Source organism: Schistocerca piceifrons, chromosome 3 (genome assembly GCF_021461385.2).
Source record: "Schistocerca piceifrons isolate TAMUIC-IGC-003096 chromosome 3, iqSchPice1.1, whole genome shotgun sequence".
NCBI classification, from domain to species: Eukaryota; Metazoa; Arthropoda; class Insecta; order Orthoptera; family Acrididae; genus Schistocerca; species Schistocerca piceifrons.
Genome location: NC_060140.1, coordinates 803,764,559 through 803,790,108, shown reverse-complemented (window position 1 = coordinate 803,790,108; position 25,550 = coordinate 803,764,559). Strand labels below are relative to the sequence as shown.

Genomic DNA, 25,550 nt, shown 5'->3' with positions numbered 1-25,550 from the left:
ATTTTTAAGATTATGCACTGTAAACCAAGACACAACCAGAGACAAGATAGCACAGAGCTAGCAAATCAAGACATGGAAAATATGCTAGCTATATGGATGCAGTAGTACAGCACTGTGGAAGGGAGCCATGTGATAAGGTTTGTGCAGTTATTGAAGAACAAAACTGTACATTTTTTAATTAAAAAACTCCATATGCCCTCCAAAATATGGTTTGCTTCCATCAGGTTTACCTCCTGAAGTATTTGCGAACATTCACTCTGAGGACAAACTTGAAAATATCATTAATCAAATGAGTGTTAGTAGTGAGAAATGGACTGAAACATTGCAGGATAATGATCACAGAAAATCTCCAGTGCAAGATGATAATATACAAACAGGAAAAGAGGTTGAGAACAGGAAGAAAGAATGTGTTCCAGACAATAATGGACACTGCCTGACTGATTTAAAAGAGTCAACATGTGCTATTAAAAAACACAGAGCAGAGGTGTACAAGCACAAAGAATGCTGCAGTGCCCATACCATTGTTTGCCACCAGTGGAAAAGGGATTTACGGTGAGAGTCCCAGTTCCCAATTTCAGTTGAGGAAGAGGAGATGCAAAGCCAACCTTGAGTGTCATCCTCAACACAAGAGCTGATGGCTTCTACAGAATTGGGACAACAGGTGTTGTAATGACCCATATTTACTCAGGGTAATAAGCTGATTGTTTCTAAATATTTTTGGAAGGGACGACTGTGACAACATTTTGTTTCAGGTCCCATTTCATTGCCTGCTCTCTTAGAATAATCGCTGATGAGGAAGTTCCAGCAGAGAAAACTGTCACCCTAACAACTGCATCACTTCGGTCAATGGGAAGAAGCCATGGATTCTTCAAATGCAGCTGCCAGCACAAAAATCAGACTCTGAGATGCTTTTGCAAAAAGAAAAATGTTGTGCAATTCTAAGTGCCATGGTGCACATCCTTGCTGCAATAAATGAATTTTATATAATATGACTACATTTTCAAATTGTATCTCATAAAATGCAACTTTTGAATATGACTGTGTTTTGTTTCTGCAGCACCATGAATTTTATATGACTATATTTCTAAATTGCAGTTCATAAAACACAACTTCCAAAATATGACTGTTTTGTTACTGCAATCATGGTTCACTTTCCTTCCTCTTGGCAGTGGAGGTATACCTTCACTAGCGATGGTGCGTTATTCCTAGTGATTGTGCATTTCTTGGCAAAATTGGTATCAATAATCCACTTTCACTAAGGGGACAGTGAAGGTGCACCATCACCAGTGATATTGTATCTTCCCTGATACTTCCACTTCCACTATAACAAAGATATTTTGCCAGAAGATTTTCAGATGTAATGCCTAGAACTGCAGTCTGATCTCCAACTAAAAGAAAAATCTGATCATGTATCACTGTTGGACTTTCACAAATTATTCCTTCCAGAGACAAAAATCCCTTGTTGCAAAGTTGTGTGTTATGTCATCTTTGTTTGGAAGCATGTAAATTTGTGAACAGTTATTTTCAAGAGTAAAGCACACAAAGAAGAAAAGCAGAACCAAAATCTCAGATAAACATCTTGAGACTACAACCACTTCGCTCAAATCTAAGATTGATACATTAGTTCCCCAGATTTGTAATTACTTATGTATATAAAATTATTAATGAAATTTCATATATAAAATGAATAAAGAATCATAAATTAATAAATTATAAATTACGTTAATGTATTAACTACATACCTTCGACTGACATATTTTTTTCTGCTCTCAGGGGTCACTGTTAGTGTTAAGTATATTTTGTGAGTCCCTAAAATACTCGTCTTCTTCCAGTGTGGCTCACATTAGCTTAATTGTTGGGCAACCCTGCTCTAGGTAATGGTCAACAAGTGTCCCTAAATGAACACATTATTTAATGATTTGAAAAGTGATACATACAGACATTTCAAACTGGTTTGTTTACATTCAGTAAAGACAGATTACAGCATTTATGTACAGATGTTGTGAAATAGTGACCAGCTATTTTGCTGGCAGCCATTACCTACAAACCTATGTACATTTCTTGCACCATAGTATGATATAATAAAAGAGAATATTTTGCTGTGGATAACACAATGTTTCATGACTGTTATTTTATAATCACCATTGTGGCACCACCCAGATGGCACTTTTCCTCTCCGACAAGACCACGCCAACCAGAATCCAGTATTTAAGTGAGCACAGGGCTGGTGTGAGTCAGTTGTAATTCTGTCATAGTATTGATGTAGTGGAAGTGTATGCCAGTCAGTCTAGTGCTTGGTTCTTGCTTCGACTTGGTTTATTGTTGTTTACTCTTTGGTCTGTGTTAGTAGCTGACTGGGCTCTAACATTGCTAAAAGTGGACTTTGGTTGAATTTTGTACTTAAAGGTAGCTTGTGCTGTTCGGGAATGTTCTGTAACATATCTCAGTTTGTTGAAAAAACTTAGGTGACTCTCCATTAGTTTTGAGTGTAGATCACCTTTACAAAAATGAGTCAATTGGGAGGCTGAAGAGTTAGAATATTAATTAACCCACAGGGTCTGCCAAACTCGCAATCTTATGGAAATCAACCATAAGACATTTTTGTCAATTACTGCAGACGATTTCTGTTCCAGCGAAAGTGTGTAGTGACAGAATTTTGTTCAAGAAGGGATAGAACTCTGATCCCATGACTGTACTGTTGTGTGGAAATAACAGATCACAAAAAGAAATATTTGACATTGCCTAGGGTGGAACACATAATGAACTTGTTGATCTGTAGAGCAGTGGAAGAAGGTTTTACAGAATGGTGTGTCACAGTAGGAGATGTGGCACACAAATGGGCATGTGTGAATGGTGAAATAGTGTGGAGGTGATGTTATGAAGTTTCATTAGTTTGGGCTCAAATCATTAGTTTTGTACAATAATAAAATGAACACAAATAATCACGAAAACAAGTATTGGAAACAAATCACTCTTTCAGCATATCAGGGTGTTTTTGGAGTAGAAGGCTTTCTCTGAAGATTAAATGTTGTAACAGTAGCAAATTACAAAGTTGGAATCTTTGGAATGAAAAGGAATGGATGTGTAAATTATTTTTTCCAGTTAGTTAACAAGAAGCTCTGCATCACTTAAACTCCTAATATGTTTCGATGGAACAGAGAGAACTGAGAACATACAGGATGTCCCTGGTTTCACAATTAAATATCTCGAAAACTGAGATTGATAGACAAGGGCAACAAATCGATGTATTGCAAAAGGTGTAAGAATTTTATATAGAAGTTTCAAAATAGTTGAAAAAGCTGCTAACAGATGGCTCTGTAATCACCATATGTATTGCCTATAAATAATATGCTATAGCTCGGAGTGATCACTTCCACAGCTGAAACATGAAAGGAGGACAGCATACTGAAAGAAGAGGTTGAAATCATGTATTCCATCTAACAACATGTTTTTCTGGTACTGGAACACCACAGGTTAGAACACAGCCCTACAGTAACTAGATGCTGTTTTCAGTCGTGATTTAATGTTCCAAAAGGATCTGAACTGAAACCATTCACCAGATCTTCATCAAATTCCATTGGACAGGCAGCATGGCTGATGATTTAATGGGGAATGTTGGCTGCAGGTAAACTTTTGTTGCTCTTGAAAATGTCACTATGGTTTCTGGAATTATTCAGCAAACTCCAAGGAAATCCATTCAAAGAATTGCAGCAGGAGGTGTTTAAAGTGTTCCACCACACAAAAAATGCTGAGACAGTCTGCACATGTTCCTATTCAAAATCAAAAGCCACCAGGCCATACCAATGTGGTCTGTGCAACAGAGAGCTGACTTTGTGAACCAGATTCTCACAATGATTGATAATGAAGGATATGATGATGTCTGCATCTGATTCACAGATTAAACACACTTACACCTGAATGGAGTTATGAATAAACAGAACTGGTGACTTTGGGGTTTTGAAAATCCCCATCTGTGTGAAGGGAAACCACTGTATTCTCCTAAAGTTACTGTTTAGGCTGCAGTACACAGCAAAGGCATTACTGGCCCTTTTTCATGTGAGAAATGATCACTAGAGAACACTATGTTGCAATGTTGGAATAATCTGTCACCACACAGCTAGCATTGGAGGATCAATCAGGCACAAAGTGGTTCATACGAGATGGGGCCAGACCTGATCATCCCAAACAGATGTTTCACTTTCTTGAGGATAAGTTTAATTATACACTTTCACTGTGTGAGCTGCAAAGTATCAGCACCATCTGTTAGCAGCTTTTTGAATTACTTCAAAACTTCTGTATAACTACTGTACAAAATTCTTACCACTTTTACAGTAAACATATCTTTTGTTGCAATTGTTTATTGCTCTTAGTTTTTGAGATACTTAATTTTGAAATCTGGGACTCCTTTACTGGACACCCTGTATAACTAATCACATGAACTGAACACTTTATATTTGGATATGGTGGTCTGATTTGCATGAGAGAACATGGATATTTTTCATGGTGCTGTATATGGTTTAAGTGTTTCCTCAAAGAATGATTTTGGCGACAGCCTCTCATCAGCATTTTGACAGATTTGATGCAGCCTACCATGAATTCCATTTCTGTGCCAGCCACCCTCTTCATCTTGGAATAGCACTTGTATCCTGCATCCTTATTTATTTGATGGATGTATTCCAATATTTGTCTTCCTCTACAGTTTTTACCATCCACAGCTCCCTCTAGTGCCATTTAAGTTATTCCTTGATACTTAACAGATGTCCTATCATCCTGTCCCTTCGTCTTATTACTGTTGTCCTTATGTTCCTTTCCTCACCAATTCTGTAGAGAACCTCTTATTCCTTACCTTATCAGTCCACCTGATTTTCAACATTCTTGTGTGGCAACACATCTCAAATGCTTTGATTCTCTTCTGTTCTTGTTTTCCCACCATCCATGTCTCACTACCATACAATGCTGTGCTCTAAATGTACATCCTCCATGTTTTGCCAGTGCTAATCTGCTTTTGATGACCTCCTTGCTTCATCTGTCATGGGTTATTTTGCTCCCCAGGTAGGAGAATTTCTTAACTCATCTACTTTGTGATCACCAACTTTGAAGTTAAGTCTCTTGCTGTTCTTATTTTTGCTACTTCTACTTTGCTGGCAGTAAACCACAATAATGGCTGAAGTATGTACATATTGTTGACATACCTAAAAAGTGATGTATTTCAGCATAACAGTACAAGCAATCCTCATGTTTTGCCAATGCTGGTGATAGGTAATTTCCTTTCAAGAATGCTGCCAGGATGTCACATCCTCTTGACACAACATTTTTACTTTGTAGTTCATTGTCATCAGGTGCTCACTGGTAAACTGAGACATGCATCAGGGAGTGCTGGATGATGATATTGAGTTATGCTGTTAAAATATTATGTCAAAAAGACACAGAATTACTGCAGCATATCCAATAAGATGACATTATATTACATATTACAAGATTACCCATAAGTATCTCTGGAGTTTAAAATATGAGTGAACAACTGCAAAAGAAATGCATGCGCCCCCCCCCCCCCCCCCCCCCCACACACACACACACATATGCAACTCACACACTCACTACAGTCGCTGGCTGGTCAGGCCAGACCCTCAGCAGCCAGAGACTGTGGTCATGTGTGCGTGAGTTGCATTTGTGTGTGTGTGTGTGTGTGTGTTGTCTCAATGAAGACCTTGTAGGCCAAAAGCTCACTTTCCGACAGTATTTTTGTTGTACCTATCTGTGACTCAGCATCTCTGCTATATGATGAGTAGCAACTATCCTTTTCATAATATTGTTACATTCAATCCTGGGTTTCCCACTTTTTTAATACAGAATCTCTCCAACTTTTTATTTGTGATTTCCACCATGACGTGAAAGCAGAGTACACCTCTAGAAGGCAAGAAGATGGTATACACGGGAGATACACATGCATGTTGTCTTCTAAAATTCATTAAATATAAGCCAGTTGTGAACAGTCTAGCTGATATCTGGTTTCATATCTCATCAGGAGTTCCAAAGGCAAGAGTGGTGGTAAAACAAACTAAGTAACATTGGCTGTTACTTTCAACATTCATTGTGCTTAAAGGTGAACATTAACTTAGCTGAGAAGCATGAGCTGAAGAAACTGGCTGTTGCATTACGGAACCAACCATCCTGGCATTCAGCTGGAGTAACTGACTGCGACAACAGAAACTTACGTTAATTTCGTTGGATATGGGTTTGTAATCCACTCATTCAAAATACAGGTCCATTGCATAAGCCAATGCACACCTCAGTCATTTTCAAGGTTTACAGTTAATTGTTTTATCGGAAGAGTTAGAGAGCTTTGTACAAAATGAAATTTCTCACCTGGCAAATGACATCGCCATGTGCTGTCCGTACCTGATAGAGGTACCGATACTTGTTTTGCCTCATTTCTGCCCTTTGCTCACGTGTACGAGGCACTTGCCCTGCTGGACCGCCACTGCGCATTCCTGGCCCTCCGGCATGGTGATGCTGTTTCAGATATGCTGCTACAAATAAATATGATACTGATGATTATGAGAATAATGTTTATGTTTAAGTACATATTTTGGAAGTAAATTAATGCATACAAAAAGTTAGTAGTAACTTTTCTTTATTTAAGTATCCTGGAATGATAAACAGAAAGAGTAATATTTGTAAAATTACATCAAGTGTCACACATCATATTCCAAACATTCCAGCACGATGCACACCCTTAAGGCTCATGTGACAATTCAAGTTACATACTAATCAACTGGAGTAGCCATTGCAAGCTAATTATCTTAAGCATACTAACAACTGATTATATAAGGCATTAGTCTAGTCACACTGATTATTTTGTATACTAAGAGGTATTACTCCAAAAGAAGCCATTGCTCTTCTTGTTACTCTGCTCATTTGCTGTCCTTATGTGCTGGAAAAGATATTAACAACATCTGAAAACTAATCTAAGCTCAGCTTTAAACATCCCATGATAGTATATCAATTGCGTCACAAGTACAAGTTTATGGTAAAGCCATGATCATACATTTATTTACCAGGTGTACCGGTATGAAATGAGCGTTTTTTTGTGAAAATAAAACACTAATTTTGAATTGAAAAGTAAAAACATTTTATTCAAAGTACTGACCCTTGCTTTCTATACATTTTGACCACCTTTCTGGCAATTTGTGGATACCAAGCCATTAGAAATGTTCGTCTTTTGAAGCAAACCAATCAGACACCCAATTTTCGAAGTGTTCCTCAGCCAATGCATGTCTCATTGATGAAAACAAATGGTAGTCGGAAGGGGCCAAGTCTGGTGAATAGGGTGGGTGGGGTAGCAGGTCCCAGCCAAGTGTTTTGATTGTATCCTGAACCAGTTTTGCTTTGTGTGCAGGTGCACTGTCGTGTAAAAAACTTACTTTGCCATGTCTTCTGGCCGATTCTGGTCTTTTTTCAATGCATAGTTCAAAATGATCATTTGTTGTCTGTAGCGATTAGTATTCACAGTTATACCGGGTTTTAGAAGCACATGATACACCACACCTTTCTGATCCCACCAAACACAGAGCATTGTCTTCTTGCTGAATCGATCTGGTTTTGCATTCAATGTTGATGGTTGTCCCGGATTAACCCACGATTTTTCCTGTTTATGATTCTTAAAATAAATCCATTTTTCATCACCAGTAACAGTTTGATGCAAAATTGATTTTGTTTCATGTCTTTGAAGCAAAATTTGACAAATGGTTTTTTGGTTCTCCATCTGTCTTTCATTCAATTCATGTGGCACCCATTTTCCACACTTTTGGATTTTTCCCATAGCTTTCAAACGGTCAGAAATTGTTTGTTGTGCAACTTTTAGGATTGCTGCCATTTTCTTCTGACTCAAAGTATCATCTTCATCCAATATTGCTTGCAATTTGGCATCTTCAAACTTTTTTGTGGTCTTCCACATTCTTCATTTCTTACATCAAAATCATTATTTCTGAACCATTGAAACCATCTTTTGCATGTTGCTTCTGATAGAGCATGATCACCATATGCCTCAACAAGTATTTGATGCGACTCTGCGGCACTTTTTTTCAAATGAAAACAAAAAATTAATGCTTTCCGCAAATCATCACTTTCTGGTACAAAATTCGACATTGTTAACATGATGAAAACATATGATGTTGTTTGTTCCATGACTTGATGTATACTAAATAACTTTGACAGATGTCATAACAACCAAACAAAAAGAAAATTAAGGCTCATTCACAACAAATGTTCCCTATCGACACATTTGTATCTTAACACTCATTTCATACTGGTACACCTGGTATTATTAGGAGCAAGTGTGCAAAATGTTTACAAAAGCAAAAGCTGGTACTGTTTGCGGAAATTGGAATGCTGTCAAGGAGTCACCAGAAAGTAATGAAATTTGTAGTGTGTTGTTTAGTGGCTGCATTGTGAAGTGTTAAAAAAATTCAAATTTTTAGTGTTTCACTCCAGTTGAACCAAGTATTTTTTACTTCACTTACAATGCCTCCAGTCAGATTAGTTTCATAAAGCAGTGCAGTGCTGAAACCAACCTTTGGGTTGATCACTTACAGTCATACAAAGTGGTAATTAAATGTAATGAGTACCGACTTGACAGAAAATCCTAGGAAGTTCTGGTCTTACGTTAAATCAGTAAGTGGCTCGAAACAGCACATCCAGACACTACGGGATGATGATGGCATTGAAACAGAGGATGACACGCGTAAAGCTGAAATACTAAACACCTTTTTCCAAAGCTGTTTCACAGAGAAAGACCGCACTGCAGTTCCTTATCTAAATCCTCGCACAAACGAAAAAATGGCTGACATCGAAATAAGTGTCCAAGGAATAGAAAAGCAACTGGAATCACTCAATAGAGGAAAGTCCACTGGACCTGACGGGATACCAATTCGATTCTACACAGAGTACGCGAAGGAACTTGCCCTCCTTCTAACAGCCGTGTACCGCAAGTATCTAGAGGAACGGAGGGTTCCAAATGATTGGAAAAGAGCACAGATAGTCCCAGTCTTCAAGAAGGGTCGTCGAGCAGATGCGCAAAACTATAGACCTATATCTCTGACGTCGATCTGAATTTTAGAACATGTTTTTTGCTCGAGTATCATGTCGTTTTTGGAAACCCAGAATCTACTATGTAGGAATCAACATGGATTCCGGAAACAGCGATCGTGTGAGACCCAACTCGCTTTATTTGTTCATGAGACCCAGAAAATATTAGATACAGGCTCCCAGGTAGATGCTATTTTTCTTGACTTCCGGAAGGCGTTCGATACAGTTACGCACTGTCGCCTGATAAACAAAGTAAGAGCCTACGGAATATCAGACCAGCTGTGTGGCTGGATTGAAGAGTTTTTAGCAAACAGAACACAGCGTGTTGTTATCAATGGAGAGACATCTACAGACGTTAAAGTAACCTCTGGCGTGCCACAGGGGAGTGTTATGGGACCATTGCTTTTCACAATATATATAAATGACCTAGTAGATAGTGTCGGAAGTTCCATGCGGCTTTTCGCGGATGATGCTGTAGTATACAGAGAAGTTGCAGCATTAGAAAATTGTAGTGAAATGCAGGAAGATCTGCAGCGGATAGGCACTTGGTGCAGGGAGTGGCAACTGACCCTTAACATAGACAAATGTAATGTATTGCGAATACATAGAAAGAAGGATCCTTTATTGTATGATTATATGATAGCGGAACAAACACTGCTAGCAGTTACTTCTGTAAAATATCTGGGAGTATGCGTGCAGAACGATTTGAAGTGGAATGATCATATAAAATTAATTGTTGGTAAGGCGGGTACCAGGTTGAGATTCATTGGGAGAGTGCTTAGAAAATGTAGTCCATCAACAAAGGAGGTGGCTTACAAAACACTCGTTCGACCTATACTTGAGTATTGCTCATCAGTGTGGGATCCGTACCAGATCGGTCTGACGGAGGAGATAGAGAAGATCCAAAGAAGAGCGGCGCGTTTCGTCACAGGGTTATTTGGTAACCGTGATAGTGTTACGGAGATGTTTAATAAACTCAAGTGGCAGACTCTGCAAGAGAGGCGCTCTGCATCGCGGTGTAGCTTGCTCGCCAGGTTTCGAGAGGGTGCGTTTCTGGATGAGGTATCGAATATATTGCTTCCCCCTACTTATACCTCCCGAGGAGATCACGAATGTAAAATTAGAGAGATTAGAGCGCGCACGGAGGCTTTCAGACAGTCGTTCTTCCCGCGAACCATACGCGACTGGAACAGGAAAGGGAGGTAATGACAGTGGCATGTAAAGTGCCCTCCGCCACACACCATTGGGTGGCTTGCGGAGTATAAATGTAGATGTAGATGTAGATGTAGATTACATGCTCAAACCAGTATTTGATGTAGCTGCCCTGTGGCACAATAGGAGTTTTCATGAGGGCAATGTAAACATTCTCAGGAATGAAAACAATGTTTTAATAAAGAGTTCACACAGATGTACAACAAGGTAACAGCTGATCCTCAGTTATTTTTAACTATGTTCTATAGGGCTGGGAAAAGGTAACAAAAACATTGGAATAAATTGTGTAGCATTATTAGATGACTTTGCTAGATTAATCTTTTAGAAGAAATAGCCAATAGGAAAAGCTTAAGAATTCCTGCTAAAAAAATTACAAACATTAAAAATGAAACAAAATTTCTGCAAACATATATTAGCAAAATTTAAAAGATTGAAAAAAAATTAAATATCTTGGGGAGATAACCAAAGGGAATGGTTTGGAAAAAGCTCCATTAGAGGAAAGGATTCATAAAATGGAAAGTACTTATGGTATAACTAAAAACTTATATAACAGACATTGCCTGTCTAAAAATGCAAATTAAGGCATTGACATACTAAAGAGAAGCCATAATGTATGCAAGGAAATGTGTAACATCAAACTATAATATAGATTAATTGTAAATACTAGAAAGGTAAATCATTACAAAAATATTAGGCCCACGAAAAACTATGGACTGTTGTAAATTACATAGCAATGACAAAATTTACTGAAACATAGGAAACATATCACAAGGGCTGAGAAAAAGAAGACTGGTATTTTTTGGACTTTGTATGAAATGCAACTGCATGAAATGTAATACAGTAGGTTAATCAGAAACATCTTAAAATATTTGTGAGATAAGAAGTCAAGAACGAGTTGGATCCATAAAGTTAAAAAGGATTTAGAAAAAAAAGCAATATAAATGCTGAAGAAACAGCTGACTGAGAAATGTTTAGTAGCAAAATATTGAACATGGAAGGATTCTAGGGTAGAAGAGGCAAAAAAACTGCTCTGAAATGGTCAGAATACAGGAAGAAAAATCACAGTAAACAGATGAAAGAGTACAGGAAGGAAAGAAGAGAACAATGAATCAGGAATTAGCATCTGAGAGAGAGAAAAAAATTCACTTGCTTTTTTGTTGTAGTCCCCTTTTAGGTCAGTGCACTTTACCCAATATTTTTCCATATAGCATTTTTCATGTCTGAAGTGTGATTGTCAAATGTTTGCAGAATACCTGTCTTATGGCCCATATAATCTCATCACTGTTTGAATATTTTATGGCAATATGAATTACTTTGGATATGGTAGTACATGGAAGTCAAAAATGGTTCAAATGGCTCTGAGCACTATGGGACTTAACTACTGAGGTCATCAGTCCCCTAGAACTTAGAACTACTTAAACCTAACTAACCTAAGCACATCACACACATCCATGCCCGAGGCAGGATTCGAACCTGCGACCGTAGCGGTCACGCGGTTCCAAACTGAAGCGCTTAGAACCGCACGGCCACACCGGCCGGCTACATGGAAGTCATGGCAAATATGGTCAGTGGGATGGATATATGAACAAATCATGCAATTTATCACAGAATGGAGGCCGATATTTGCATTATTGGTGATTTTTGTTTTATGGGCATAATTCTAATATTAGGCAAAAAATTATGCCTTGGACCATACCCTAATGCCCATAAAGCAGAAACCATCAACAGTGCATACAGTTTGTATTATAAAACTTGCATTAGATATTGAAGCTGTAAGTTTAGTTTGTTAGCAGCAATATATAAATAAATACTTCACACTACTCAGTTTTCTCTATTGCTAAATCTCATTTTTATAGGCAGCTGCATCGCCCTGATGAGTAAAACTTTTTTCCTTTTCTCATGCACTTTATTCATTTTATTGCTCCAGAAGACTTGTGCAGTACTCAACAATTTTTTTTACTGACATCTGACATTATCTGTTAGAAGAAACTTCCTGCATACCAAAAAACAGATGGCCATGACCATTCTGGGATGTGAAATGCTCTACATTTTCTCTAATAAAGAGTTAACAGATTCCACCCATTGTGTTGCCTATACACCACCTGACAAAAAAAGTGAAGCACCCAGAATGGGAAGAGAAAACAAAAATGCAGGGTTTCAGAGGATATCTGATGTTATTTCAGTGCTTATAACAAAATCAAGTAAAGAGAGAGAGAGAGAGAGAGAGAGAGAGAGAGAGAGAGAGAGAGAGAGAGAGAGAAAGAAAGAAAGAAACTGTCAATATTAGTCCACCTATCAGTATTATGTCGCACCCCCTCAGTCCTGCAGAGCCAGTATGAGAAACTTTCTTACACAAATGATATATCATTGGACCTCCCCGCCCCTCACCCCCTCCCTCCACCCCACTGCTTCACCTTTCCCTTCTTATACTTGCCCCCTTGTCTGTTTTTGCTGATAACTGTGATACACACTGTATACAAATGTTTCACTTCAATAACCCAGGTACCCCTTGAAGCTCATAGCTTGGTGTTCCAAGCAGCCACTGCCAAATGTGACATGTACTTTTTGCAGTAGCACCTCTTGCACTCTCTCAGGTTTGCATCCCAAGTGGCAGCTTGTGTCACTTTGGCCTTAACCCAGACTTGTTGGCCTCGATGAATGCACTGACTTGGTTGGGAAAGGTGTCATATCATATCCTCTTCTGTGGCAAGCTGGCCAACAATTGTTGCAACTGGTCCTTGGTACCCTGGATGATGGCACTGGCACAGAGTTGACATCCAAGGTGGTATCACATGTTCCATCAGGGAAAGATATCCTGCTGCCCTCAGGAGCATGTCAGCAATATGCTGACAGTTCATAGAGACCTGTGTCTTGTGTGGTCGAGCATTGTCCTGTCGAAAAATAGCACCACAATACTGTCGCATGAGAGGTAACACATGAGGACACAGGATGTTCATGGTGAACCACTGCTTCATCAGAGTTCCCTCTATCACAACTGGTTATGACCTGAAGTCATTCCCAGTGGCTCCCCACACCATGCCACCACAAGCAACACAGCTGTGCCTTTCCAGAGCATCAGAAGAATGGGACCTCTCCCCAGGTGACTGGGATGAGACAGTAATTCCTTAGTTCATCTGCTGCTAGTCTCTGACCAATGGTGCAGGATAATGGTATGTTGCAGAGTGTCCATTACTCATTCTCACATGGCAGGTGCAAATGTGATGGGCTTATGATGTGCTTGGTGCAGAGTATAGTTATTCTCTCTTTGGCTGTTAGAAACAGGTGACTGGAACCATGATAACGGGAATGCCTACCTTCACATTCCCACGCAGTTCATCGCCACACCACTGCCACATCTGAATGCTCCACGAATCTGGATATTAGATGATTCAACCAACTAGTCAATTGAGACCCATTACGTGGCCCTTTCACACTCTGTCAGGGACTGATAATGCTGTCTCACACAAGTACATGACATCTTCAGTTGTAACTCCTCTCATATATAAAAAGTATTACTGGTAGATTGCTGGCTACCCCTTCTGACAACGATGACAGTACATCTGTTTATGTGACAGTGCTTGTAGTTATATGACAAGAGGAATACATTCTGTTTAAGAATCTGAATTCTAGTACTTATCTGGTTGGTGTGCTGATCTGCTTCTGATTTCTCCAGCAGTTTTCAATAGTTGGGCTGTGGTTTATTTATTTATTAAACTGGACACAAGATGTTTTCCATTTATTTATTTCAAAAACCCATGTCATCTCTTCATTACTACTGTATATCAATCACAGTATATAAAAACACACAGTTTGCTGTGTAACATTGCCAAATGTCAAAGCATAACAAGCTTCTAGCTTCCACCACTGACATCTCTCTCTGACTGACTGACAAAGTACTTTCCCTCTGTACGTACACAAAAACAGACACTTTCTGATATGCGGGTAATGCCACATTTACTAGTCAATTCAACATTTTGTTTTAATAACTTTGATTTCAGAATTATATGGTTGTTTGCTATGTTGTGTTTAGTTTTTATAATGAAGTGATCAACTGAAAACATAAGAGAAATTGGCATTTTTATGTATTTAATTAATCATGTCAAATTTTGTCATTAATTGCTCTTTGAATTGATGTGTAATAGATTTAGAAATATAAATGCAGTTGTACAAAAACGACTGTATTTTGTTAGCACTAATAAACATTTAAAAAAAAAGTTATAACCCATTCTACTTTTCCTCTGAACGTAAATACAAAAACTGCAGAGAAATTATTTTACAGAGATATGGCATTTTTCTATTATGTGATGAAATCGGTTTAATTATGTTGTGGGTTATATCTCCTTGCACTGACAAACTCATTAGTGGTTTTTTGTATACCTGATATGGTGTAAATTTGGAAATGTAGTCATAATGTGAAGTTAATGGTGTGGTATTGATCTCTTTGTTAATAGTAAAAGAAGGTGTTCAAAGGGCTTGTTTCATTATAATGTCCTTCACATTGATCACTTAACATCTGACACTTTTCATGCCCTTTTTATAACCTACCAAGCCTGGTAACAACACTGTACATCAACAACACAAATGTACTCTGGTGCCCATTCTATCTGTCATACGCTACGGACACAGGTTCGAATTCTGCCTCGGGCATGGGTGTGTGTGATGTCCTTAGGTTAGTTAAGTTTAAGTAGTTCTAAGTTCTATGGGACTGATGACCTCAGATGTTTAGTCCCATAGTGCTCAGAGCCGTTTGAACCATATCTGTCATAGATAACTGCAACTCGTATAATTTATATGCCTACCTACGGTGCATACGTATACAAAGTTATATTGATGTCCAAACATGTCTTCCAGGTGCTTCACTTTTTTTGTGAGCAGTGCAGTTTTGTTTCTGGTATGAAATAATGGGCTGTCATCACAGTATAGTAACAAATCACACTCCAAAAGAAGTTGAGGTCTTTTTAAAGTGACCTGAACATTCGAAAGGCATTTAATTTCACATTAGCTTTCCATCAGAATTCAACAAAAGAGCACTAATCTTGTACAAAACTTTCTCATACTTGTTTCTTCAAATACAATGTATCATACTCCTACTTTTGATCTGCTGGTAGTTCATACACCTTCAATATTTTTATCCATATTATTTCATGCACTTTCTTGATGTTTTTATCTATGGCTCCAGTTCTAGTACATCAATAGAAGAATGGGTATGCCTCAATACCACTGCCCATTTCATAGTGTTGAAAAAAACTGGGCAATGCACTTTAATCACCTCAAAAACAGAAACAGACTCTTTATAAATCTTCACTAACTTCTGATGAATGTTATTTGGAAATTACTTCATCAATAATAAAGGACTTTATGACAAATCAGTATTTCAGTAATAGTGTGTGCATTATTACAATACATAATTACAATAAAAGGCCAAGTAAGCCAAATTGTTTCACAAATCTAGTTGATTCTGGACTTGTGTTATTGTGCAGCACTTATCTGCCCAGGCTGAGAATTTTTCACATTGTCCTCATAGAGAATACTGCATCAAGGCATGTATGTTCTGAATATGCACCCAATACATGACATACCAGGTAACCTCTATCTTTCACTATTTTGAGTATTGTATGCTTGCCTCTCAGTAGAATTGTGGACAAAATTAATGGCTGCTTCCTTATTTTATCCATCTAACCATTGTATCCCACGGATTCTGTCATGACAGAAAACCTCCAGTGACATGTAACAAGTCAAATTGTAAGCATAGCCTAGTACACACGTTGTCAGAGCACTAATAGTGATAGAACAATGGTTATCCAAATTTGTAACATGAGACACTTCCTACAGTGGACATCACATACTGCAGTTAAAATAAATCTTCTGTTATCGTATTTAGATTATCAGATAGTTTGTAGAGGCAATGGATAATTAAGCATGCATTTGATTATCTTTGGGATTTATAAGGATTTCCAATTTCTTACTTTCTTTCCTATGGAAGCTTGCTGAAGGTGGACATACTAGAATAATGAACCCCATTCTGAATACCAGACAGGAAGGCAAAGTCAACATGAAAATTATTTTTGCTCTCAGTATTATGGTTGTGCCAGTTGCATTATAAATAACACTGACTTTTATTAATAATTACAAATATTGTTCTGGAGAAAATGCACTGGGAATTGGTGTACGAATTCTGAAATCTATGAAGAATCTTCTGGAAGACATATTACATTACACAATATTGCTGCTGCTTGCTTTTGCTGGATAGCTACTGAATCAAAATAATGGGAGACATATCGTGGCACAAAATGTGCAAAATGAGCTTCTTGATTACTTATCTGGGTATTGGCTCCATCTCAGCTTGTTATCCAGCTAGATATCACGGAATTTTGCACATATGATAGTTAGACAAAAATACGAAAACACCAAAAACACAAGATACTGTCATGCCTAATACAGTGTAGAAAACCCATTGGCATTCAGACCAACTTCTAGCCATCTCAGAATGGATAAATGCAGGTACTGTATGGTTCCCAAGGGAATCTTATACCATTCTACCTGCAAAATAGCAGCAAGTTCAGGTAATGATAATGAAGTTGGATAGTAATTATGCACCCTTCTCTCCAAAACTAGACAAAGTAGACTAAATAATAACAATATTATGAAAATATAGAATACTACTCACCATAAATATGACACATTGGGTTGCAGACATGCACAACAAATAGACTATTGCAAATTGAGCTTTTGGTCAAAGCCTTATTCAGAAAGGAAAACATAAACATGCACACATTCACACAACAAGCACATTCCACACACATGACCACTATCTCAGGCTGCTCTGGCCAGAATGCAACTGTGTCATGTTGAATGGAAGCAGAAATCCACCAACCATCAACAGTACCTGCATTTTGACAGCTGCCATCCCTTCCACACAAAAAAATCCCTCACATATAGCCCGTCCTCCCAGGGACAGCATATCTTCAGTGACAAGATCTCCCTTGTACAGTATGCTGAACATGTCACAAAGAGCTTCACAGACAGGCTCTATCCACCAGACCCATTCTACAAACAGATCTCCTGTGCCATATCCCCACACACCCCCAGCCTTCCCACCACCTACAAGAACCAGCTATAAAGGACTGCCGTATTTGCCACCCAATACCACCCTGGAATGGAACAACTGAATGACATCTTTCTTCAGGCCTTTGATAATCTATCATCATGCCCTGAAATGAGGCTCTCCTGCCCAAGATCCTTCCCACACCTCCTAATGTGGTATTCCACCACACACCCAAGCTTCACAACATCTTAGTCCATTCCCATGCCACTCCCAATCTGAACCCCTTGCCACAGGGAGATTATCCCTGTAGAAAACCCACATGTAAGTCCTGCCCAATTGACCCACTGGGCACATCCTACTGCAGACATGTCACAGGTTTATCTTATCCCATCAGAGGCTGGGCTATCTGTGAAAGCAGCCACATCACATACCAGCTATCCTGCAATCATTTCACAGCTTTTTATATTGGTAGCATCCAGCTGTCTGCCAGGATGAATGGCCACAGCTGAACTGTGGCCGAGAGCAAAATGGACCACGCTGTTACACAACATGCAGCTGAACGCTTCATGAAAAGGATAAATTGCTATGCTTGATTTCAATGTCTGCTTCACAACCCAGGCCATCTGGGTCCTCCCTTCCACCATCAGCTTTTCTGAACTGTGTAGATGGGAGCTATACTTGCAGCTCATTCTCTGTTCCCAAAATCATCCTGCCTCAGTCTGTGGTAATGTGCTATCCCCACACCTCAACCCAACAGTTTCGGCCCCTCTGCCCTCTTACCTTCTCCCAGTTCATATCTCCATCACCCTCAATGTGTGCTGTCCTCTGCCAGTGCATCCACTGGTCTTTTCCCCTTCTCTGCTGTTCTTTCTCCTTTTCACCCCCCCCCCCCCCCCTCTGCACGCTCTGCCAGGCAGTGCTGATTTCTCTCCCCATACCAATACCTTGTTGTTCCTCCCTCTTCCTCTCCCCACTCTGAATTACTGCTTTCATTTGATGTGACAAATTTGCATTCTAACCGGAATGGTCAGAGATAGTGATAATGTGTACACAAGGTGTTTTGGTTGTGTGAATGTGTGTTTGTTTTCCTTTCTGAAGAAGGCTCTGACCAGAAGCTCAGTGTGTAGCAGTCTTTCCATTGTGCCTGTCTGCAACTCAATGTATCCTTTATGGAGAGTAGCAACCTATCCTTTCCATAAAACTGTTGATATTCTAATCTGGATTTTGCATTGTTTGAATACTTAATAATATTGAGATGTGGTGACAGTGGTGGCCAGTGGAGATGGAACAGTTGATGCTTATGCACACAAAGCCAGTCATCAATAATGTGAGCTGTGTGAACAGGTGCCCTGCTCTCTTTGAATACAGCATCACTACTGTGGAACAAACATTCTACCATGGGATGGGCCTGATCAGCCAAAATGGTCACATAATTAATCTTTAGCAGTAATGTGACCTTTCAGAGTAACCATGGGGCCCATGGAATACAGCAGTATTGCTGCCCAAATCCTCAACAAGCCCCCACCATGTTTCACTCTTGGGAAATAAACTTGGGCAGAAGTGGGAAATAGTGTGAAACAAGACTCATCCAATGAAGTGACTTTCTTCCATTGCTCCACAGTCTAGGTTTTATGGGTTCTGCACCACATTTTCCTGTTACAGACATTTGCATCACTGATGAGTGGGCCTGGAATGCCAGCTCATCCTGCAATCCCCTGCTCATTTAGCTCCTTTGTGTTGTTTACATGCTGTCATGGTTCACAAGTGTGACATTCAGTTGTGCAGAGCCTTTTGCAGCTGTTGTTCTCTAATGTATTGTCACAGTCCTTTTCAATGACCATCTGTCACAAACACTTAACACACACTTTCATCCAAGTTGTGAGTCAGCGGACAATGTTTTCCTGTTTTCCCTGTATGTGGTATAAATCTTCAATACAGTCCCTCTTGAAACAATAAACACTTTGATTCCCTTGGTTACAGGAGCACTGACAATGCAAGCACCAATGATTTGCCCACATTCAAATTCCCTTAGCTCAGATATAATACATAGAAGACCATGACTGACACCTGCAATGCATTGAGGACATTGTACAGGTGCTGTTCATTCAAGTACAACACCAACACTTTCAGGCTTGGCGAGAATCCGTATTTACATCCAAGCATGCATTTATCACAATGTTTCGATATTTCTGGTACAGTTTGCTTATTCAAAATTGTATTATATGACTCTTTGTATGATTAAAGTTTGAACTGTTTGCTGTGAACCAGTTCTAGGTGGCTTCACTTATCGTATGGAACATGAATGGTATGGCTGAATTTTGGCACTAAACAAACATGTTTGTATGATCAGCAAACATAATAGTTTTTGAACAGTCCTTCAGAATCATAATGTTAATAACCAGAAAAGATCCAGTATCAAATTATATGGGGCGCCATAATTTATGTTTCCTGTTTCAGAGTTCTGTTTTATTTACATGGTGCAGATTGCCACTGTAACACACAACTTTCTAGTAGAATGCAAAACTTCATCTATATAAGAGTGGAGGCATTAATTACATGGCATGTTTAATTTCAAAGTATGGTTCACACTGTAAAATGTATTGTCAAGGTCACAGAATATACCAACAAGACAGTTTTTCTTGATGAGCTCTCCCTGCAGTTCATTTGTGAGATTGTATATGGCTTTAGAATCTCTTAAAAAAACCAAAAGTTACCTAGTTCTGTTCAGGCAATGAAACAATATGAGGTGTGATTGGAAAGTTTTAAGATGGGCTTGTAATTGTACAATGGTGGTACTTACATGCTACTGTGATGCATCTCCTTCAAAATAGTCCCCTTCTGACTGAACATACTGACTCCAATGGTGTTTACACTTTTGGATACATTCCTGAAGTGTATTAAGGACACTCTCCATATTTGACTGGATGTCTTCAATTGAGTCAAACTGCTTCCCTTTCAGCAAAAATTTCAGTTTAGGAAATAGGCAGAAGTCCACAGGGGCCCAATCAGGGGAATATCATGGTTGTGGAAGCACAGAAACTTTGAATTTGGTCAAAAACTCAATGATGAAGAAGGCATGATGAGCCGGAGCATTGTCATGATGTAGCACCCAACTCCTGTCTTTCCACAATGCAAGACTTTTCTTCCTCACCTATTCATGCAAACACTCAAGGAGACATCTGTAATATTCCTGTCCTCCAGGGGTAAATTCATGATGCACAATACCGGTAGAATCGAAAAAAGTCACCAACATTGTCTTCACCTTCGACCAACATTTCCGTGCTTTTTTCGGTCGTGGTGAACCTGGAGACTTCCACTGCGGAGAATGCACTTTGGTTTCAGTATCATATCCATATACCCACAATTCGTCACCTATAATTACCCTATTTAATAAATCTGGGTCATTTTAGTCCAATTAAGCAGTTCTTGGCACACTTCAAGTTGGTATTGTCTTTGGTCACTTGACAACGCTTTTGGAATGAATTTTGTGGACATTCAATGCATGTTCAGATCTTCAGTTAAAGTTGACTGAATTGCATAGAAAATTAAATTAAGTTCATCAGCCATCTCCCTAATTGTAAGTCTACAATAAGAGTGTACTAAGTCGTGAACTTTCACAACGCTTTCATTCGTTTTTGAGGTGGAAGGACGGCTGGACCGTGGTTCACATTCAAATGATTCACAGCCATTTTTAAATCTGTTGAACCAGACAAAAACATTTGACTGGCTCACACAATTATCTCCAAAAGTTGTTTTTATTAGTTCATAAGTCACACGTCTGCTGTCTCAGATAACTGAAACCACACTGTGAGCAGCAGCACCAGTGCATGATGGGAGTGGTAACAGGGTGGGGAGGAGGAGGAGGCTGGGGTGGGGAGGGGGAGAGATAGTATGGTGGGGGTGACAGATAGTAAAGTGCTGCAGTTTAGACGGAGGGCAGGAGAAAAGGTGAGAGGTGGGGGAGGAAGTAGCGAAAATTAGAGAAATAAACAGAAAAACTGGGTGGGGTGGTGAAATGACGGCTGTGTAGTACTGGAATGGGAACAGGGAGGGGGCTGGATGGGTGAGGACAGTGACTAATGAAGGTTGAGACCAGGAGGGTTATGGAAATGTAGGATGTAGTGCAGGGAAAATTCCCACATGTGCAATTCAGAAAAGCTGGTGCTGGTAGGAAGGATCCATATTGCACAGGCTCTGAATCAGTCATTGAGATAAGGGATATCATGTTTGGCAGCATGATTGGAAACAGGGTGGTCCACTTGTTTTTTGGCCACAGTTTGTTGGTGGCCATTCTTGCGGACAGACAGCTTGTTGGTTGTCATGCCCACATAGAATGCAGCACAGTGGTTGCAGCTTAGCTTGCAAATCACATGACTGGTTTCACAGGTAGCCGTGATTTTGATGGGATAGGTGATGTTAGTGACCAGACTGGAGTAGGTGGTTGTAGGAGGATGTATGGGACAGGTCTTCCATCTAGGTCTATTACAGGGGTATCAGTCATGAGGTAAGGGATTGGGAGCACGGGTTGTGTAAGGATGGATGAGTATATTGTGAAGGTTCAGTGGACGGCAGAATATCACTGTAGGAGGGATGGGAAGGATAGTGGGCAGGACATTTCTGATTTCAATGCACAATGAGAGGTAATCGAAACCCTGGCAGAGAATGTAATTCAGTTTCTCCAGTCCCAGACATTACAGAGTTACGAGGGGAATGCTCCTCTGTGGCTGGACTGTGGGACTTTGGGAGGTGGAGGGAGGCTGGAAAAATAAGGCATGGGAGATTTGTTTTTGTACAAGGTTGGGAGGATAATTATGGTCAGTGAAGGCTTCAGTGTGACCCTTGGTATATTTTGAGAGGGACTGCTCGTCACTGCAGATGTGATGGCCATGGGTGGCTAGGCTGTACGGAAGGGACTTCTTGGTATGGAATAGGTGGCAGTTGTCGAAGTGGAGGTATTGCTGGTGGTTAGTAGGTTTGATATGGACGGAGGTACTGTTGTATCCATCTCTGAGGTGGAAGTCAACATCTAGGAGGGTGACTTGTTGGGTTGAGTAGGACCAGGTGAAGCAAATGGGGGAGAAGTTGTTGAGATTCTGGAGGAATGTGGATAGGGTGTCCTCACCTTCAATCCAGATAGCAAAGATGTCATCAATGAATCTGAACCAGGTGAGGAGTTTAGGATTCTGGGTTTTTAGGAAGGATTCCTCTAGATGGCCCATGAATAGGTTGGCATAGGATGGTGCCAAGTGAGTGCCCATAACCTACCCCGGACTTATTTGTAGGTAATGCCTTCAAAGGGGAAGTAATTGTGGGTGAGGATATAGTTGGTCATTGCAACTAGGAAGGAAGTTGTCATGAACCACAGTAGAGCCGCGATTAGCAGTCTAACAACACTTTATTACATAGTCACAGAACATACAATATAACAAGTCAAAGATACATTGTCCTAAGAGTAAACAAACAGTCTCTCACTTGCGAGAAGTACATCACTCTGTGACATCCTCCCCACCCTGGTCGACCTCCAAAGGTACGGCCAGCTGCACAGGACGACTAATGATGTGACCTTCTGGTGTCCGGAGTATTATCGTCCTTACCCTGCCGTCTCTTCCTGGTAGTACCTTTTCTATCCTGGCCTTCTTCCACATATGTCGCGGACGAAGGTCCTCTTGGATCAGCACGATGTCGCCAGGGCGAAAGGGGATGACTCGTCCCGATGGGCGTTTAACTTCATGGTAGTTCCGGAGCTCCAATAGGTATTCTTTAACCCAACGGTTCCAAAAACTGTCACAGAGTTGCTGTCTCAGTCGGAATTCCTTTGTTAAATTCGTTCTCGCTGAAGGCTCTGGTCCCGTCAGAATAGTCGTAAGTTTTTCTCCCATCAGAAAATGGGATGGTGTGAGTGCATCACAATCATCTCCTGGTGTAATGGGCCTGGAGTCCACCGCGGCTTCAATACTGATCAAGGTGGTGTTCAGTTGTTCCTCAGTGAGCTTTGCGAGTCCCAGTACCTTCCGTAGGCAACGCTTTATAGTGCACACCATTCTTTCCCACCATCCTCCCCACCAAGCCGCACGGGAGACAATGAATTTCCAGGTAATACTGTGGTGGGCGCGGAACTGATAAGATTTTGTGGTGGTTAATGCCTTCCAAAGTTGGGCTAGTTCCATATTCGTGGCGTGGAATGTTTTCACGTTATCTGTATATATCGTGTGGGGTAGTCCGCGTCTTCCGGCGAATCGCTGAAGTGCCATAAGAAACTTGTCCGTTGACAAGTCTGTACAGAGTTCGAGGTGTACAGCTCGTGTGGTAGCACATGTGAAAAGAGTGATATATGACTTGTGCGTTTCCTTCCCCACTTTGATGAATAGTGGGCCAGCAAAGTCTATTCCGGTTACAGCAAATGGTTTGGCAGGTGAAACTCGTTCAGGTGGCAGCGGTGCTTCGATCTGTTGCCCTCGTGGATTCTTCAAGATCTTGCATGCGAGGCTTGAGTATAGGATTCTTTTGATGGCCTGACGAGCTCTAAGGATCCAAAATTCGGTTCGCAGTTCGGATAGTACAGAACGAACACCAAAGTGATGAAGGCGGATGTGTGTCTCTCGAATAACCAATTGTGTGAAGTGGTGGGAACCGTCAAGGAGTACAGGATGTTTTTGTTCCCTATTTAGGCTAGTGCACTGCAGTCGACCTCCTACACGTATCAGTCCATCTTCTAGGAAAGGATTGTATCGTGCGATTTTTGACTCTCTTGGCAGTGGTAAGTTATTCTGAAGTGCATGTAATTCGTTGGGGAAGGAATCTCTCTGGCCCACTCGAATCCAATACATTTTGGCAGCTGATAATTCGGTGGCTGTAAGTTCTGAAGATTTATTCTTCTGATGAATGTTGTGTAGGAAACGGAGAGTCCATGCTGTGATACGAATGAGCTTCCAGTATGAGCTGAATTTAAGTAAGTTCAAAAGGCTGGTTGGCGTAGATATCGACAAAACTTGGCTCTGCGTTTTCTTCCTCTTTTCTTCGGGAGGAAGTCGTACCATCGTTGGAGTATCGTTGTTTGGCCAGCATCCAGGAGGGCATGTAAGCCAAGGCGGCCCATGCCACCAAATATCCAGAGAATTCATTTGGTAGCCGAGGAGTCCACGTGAGAGGTGGTCAGCAGGATTATCTGGTCCTGGGCAGTGTTTCCATTGCGTGGGAGTCGTGTGTGTTTGTACCTCAGTTACACGATTACAAACGGAAGTCTTCCATCTGTTAGGATCACAGCGAATCCAACTTAGTGTTATTGTAGAATCCGTCCACAGTATCGCACGGGCAGTTTTAAAGTCTGTTGCACGGCAAAAGTAACACAATAGTCTGGTCCCAACTACTGCTGCTAAAAGTTCGAGTCGAGGCAATGTCACCTTCTTAATTGGAGCAAGTATGTTCTTGCTACAGACTAAATGGGTTACGACGTCATCATCTAAGACAGTACGAATGTACAAAGCTGCTCCATATGCCTTTTCCGAGGCGTCACAGAATACGTGCAGCTGAGAGTCTCTTCCATGAGCTGTAGCTATCCATCTAGGGACACGTATATATGACAATGAAGGTAAGCTAGATATCCAAGTGCGCCATCGTGCCCATAAGTCCCAGCGCATAAGTTCATCCCAGCCAATTCCTCGGCACCATGTGTCCTGGAATAGCAATTTCCCAACAAGAGAAACTGGAGAAAACAGTCCGAGTGGGTCATAGAATTTAGCCGTACATTGTAAAAGGAGTCGTTTGGTGGCTGGCTCTTCTGACGACCTTCTGATGATTTCACTAGGATCGATACAGAAGTAGTCACCTGCGGTGTTCCAGTCTACACCTAAAACTTGAGTCTGGGTGTGGAGTTCTCGCCCTTCTGCCCTCCAGATAGTGTGGAGTTGTTCACAGTTGGTGGCCCATTTTGATAAGGGGAGACTGATCAATTTCATTAGGGTTAAAAGTTCATAGTATATAGTTATCACCTTCTACTGAGATCACAAAATCGTCCATGTATGCAGTCTTGTTTATAAGTGGCGCTACGGTGGGAAATGCGGTCATACACTTGTCGGCAAGTTCTCTTAGTGTTTCAGAAAGTAAAAATGGGCTGCAGGTCAGGCCGAATGGGAGTCTGTTAAAACGGTATTCTGTTAGTTCGTCCGTCGTTTGAAGATTTCCTGTTTGATCCTGGCTAATCTTGAAC

At 40.4% G+C, this 25,550-nt stretch overlaps 1 protein-coding gene across 1 annotated transcript in view; it reads right to left on the bottom strand.

The window, feature by feature from the left end:
* The window catches only part of LOC124788110 (transmembrane protein 198), a 189,278-nt gene that overhangs the window by 6,896 nt on the left and 156,832 nt on the right, over positions 1-25,550 (bottom strand). The window contains exon 5 of the mRNA XM_047255232.1: positions 6,367-6,530. Coding sequence (XP_047111188.1) covers positions 6,367-6,530 — 164 coding nt within the window. The remainder of the gene's footprint in view (positions 1-6,366; positions 6,531-25,550) is intronic.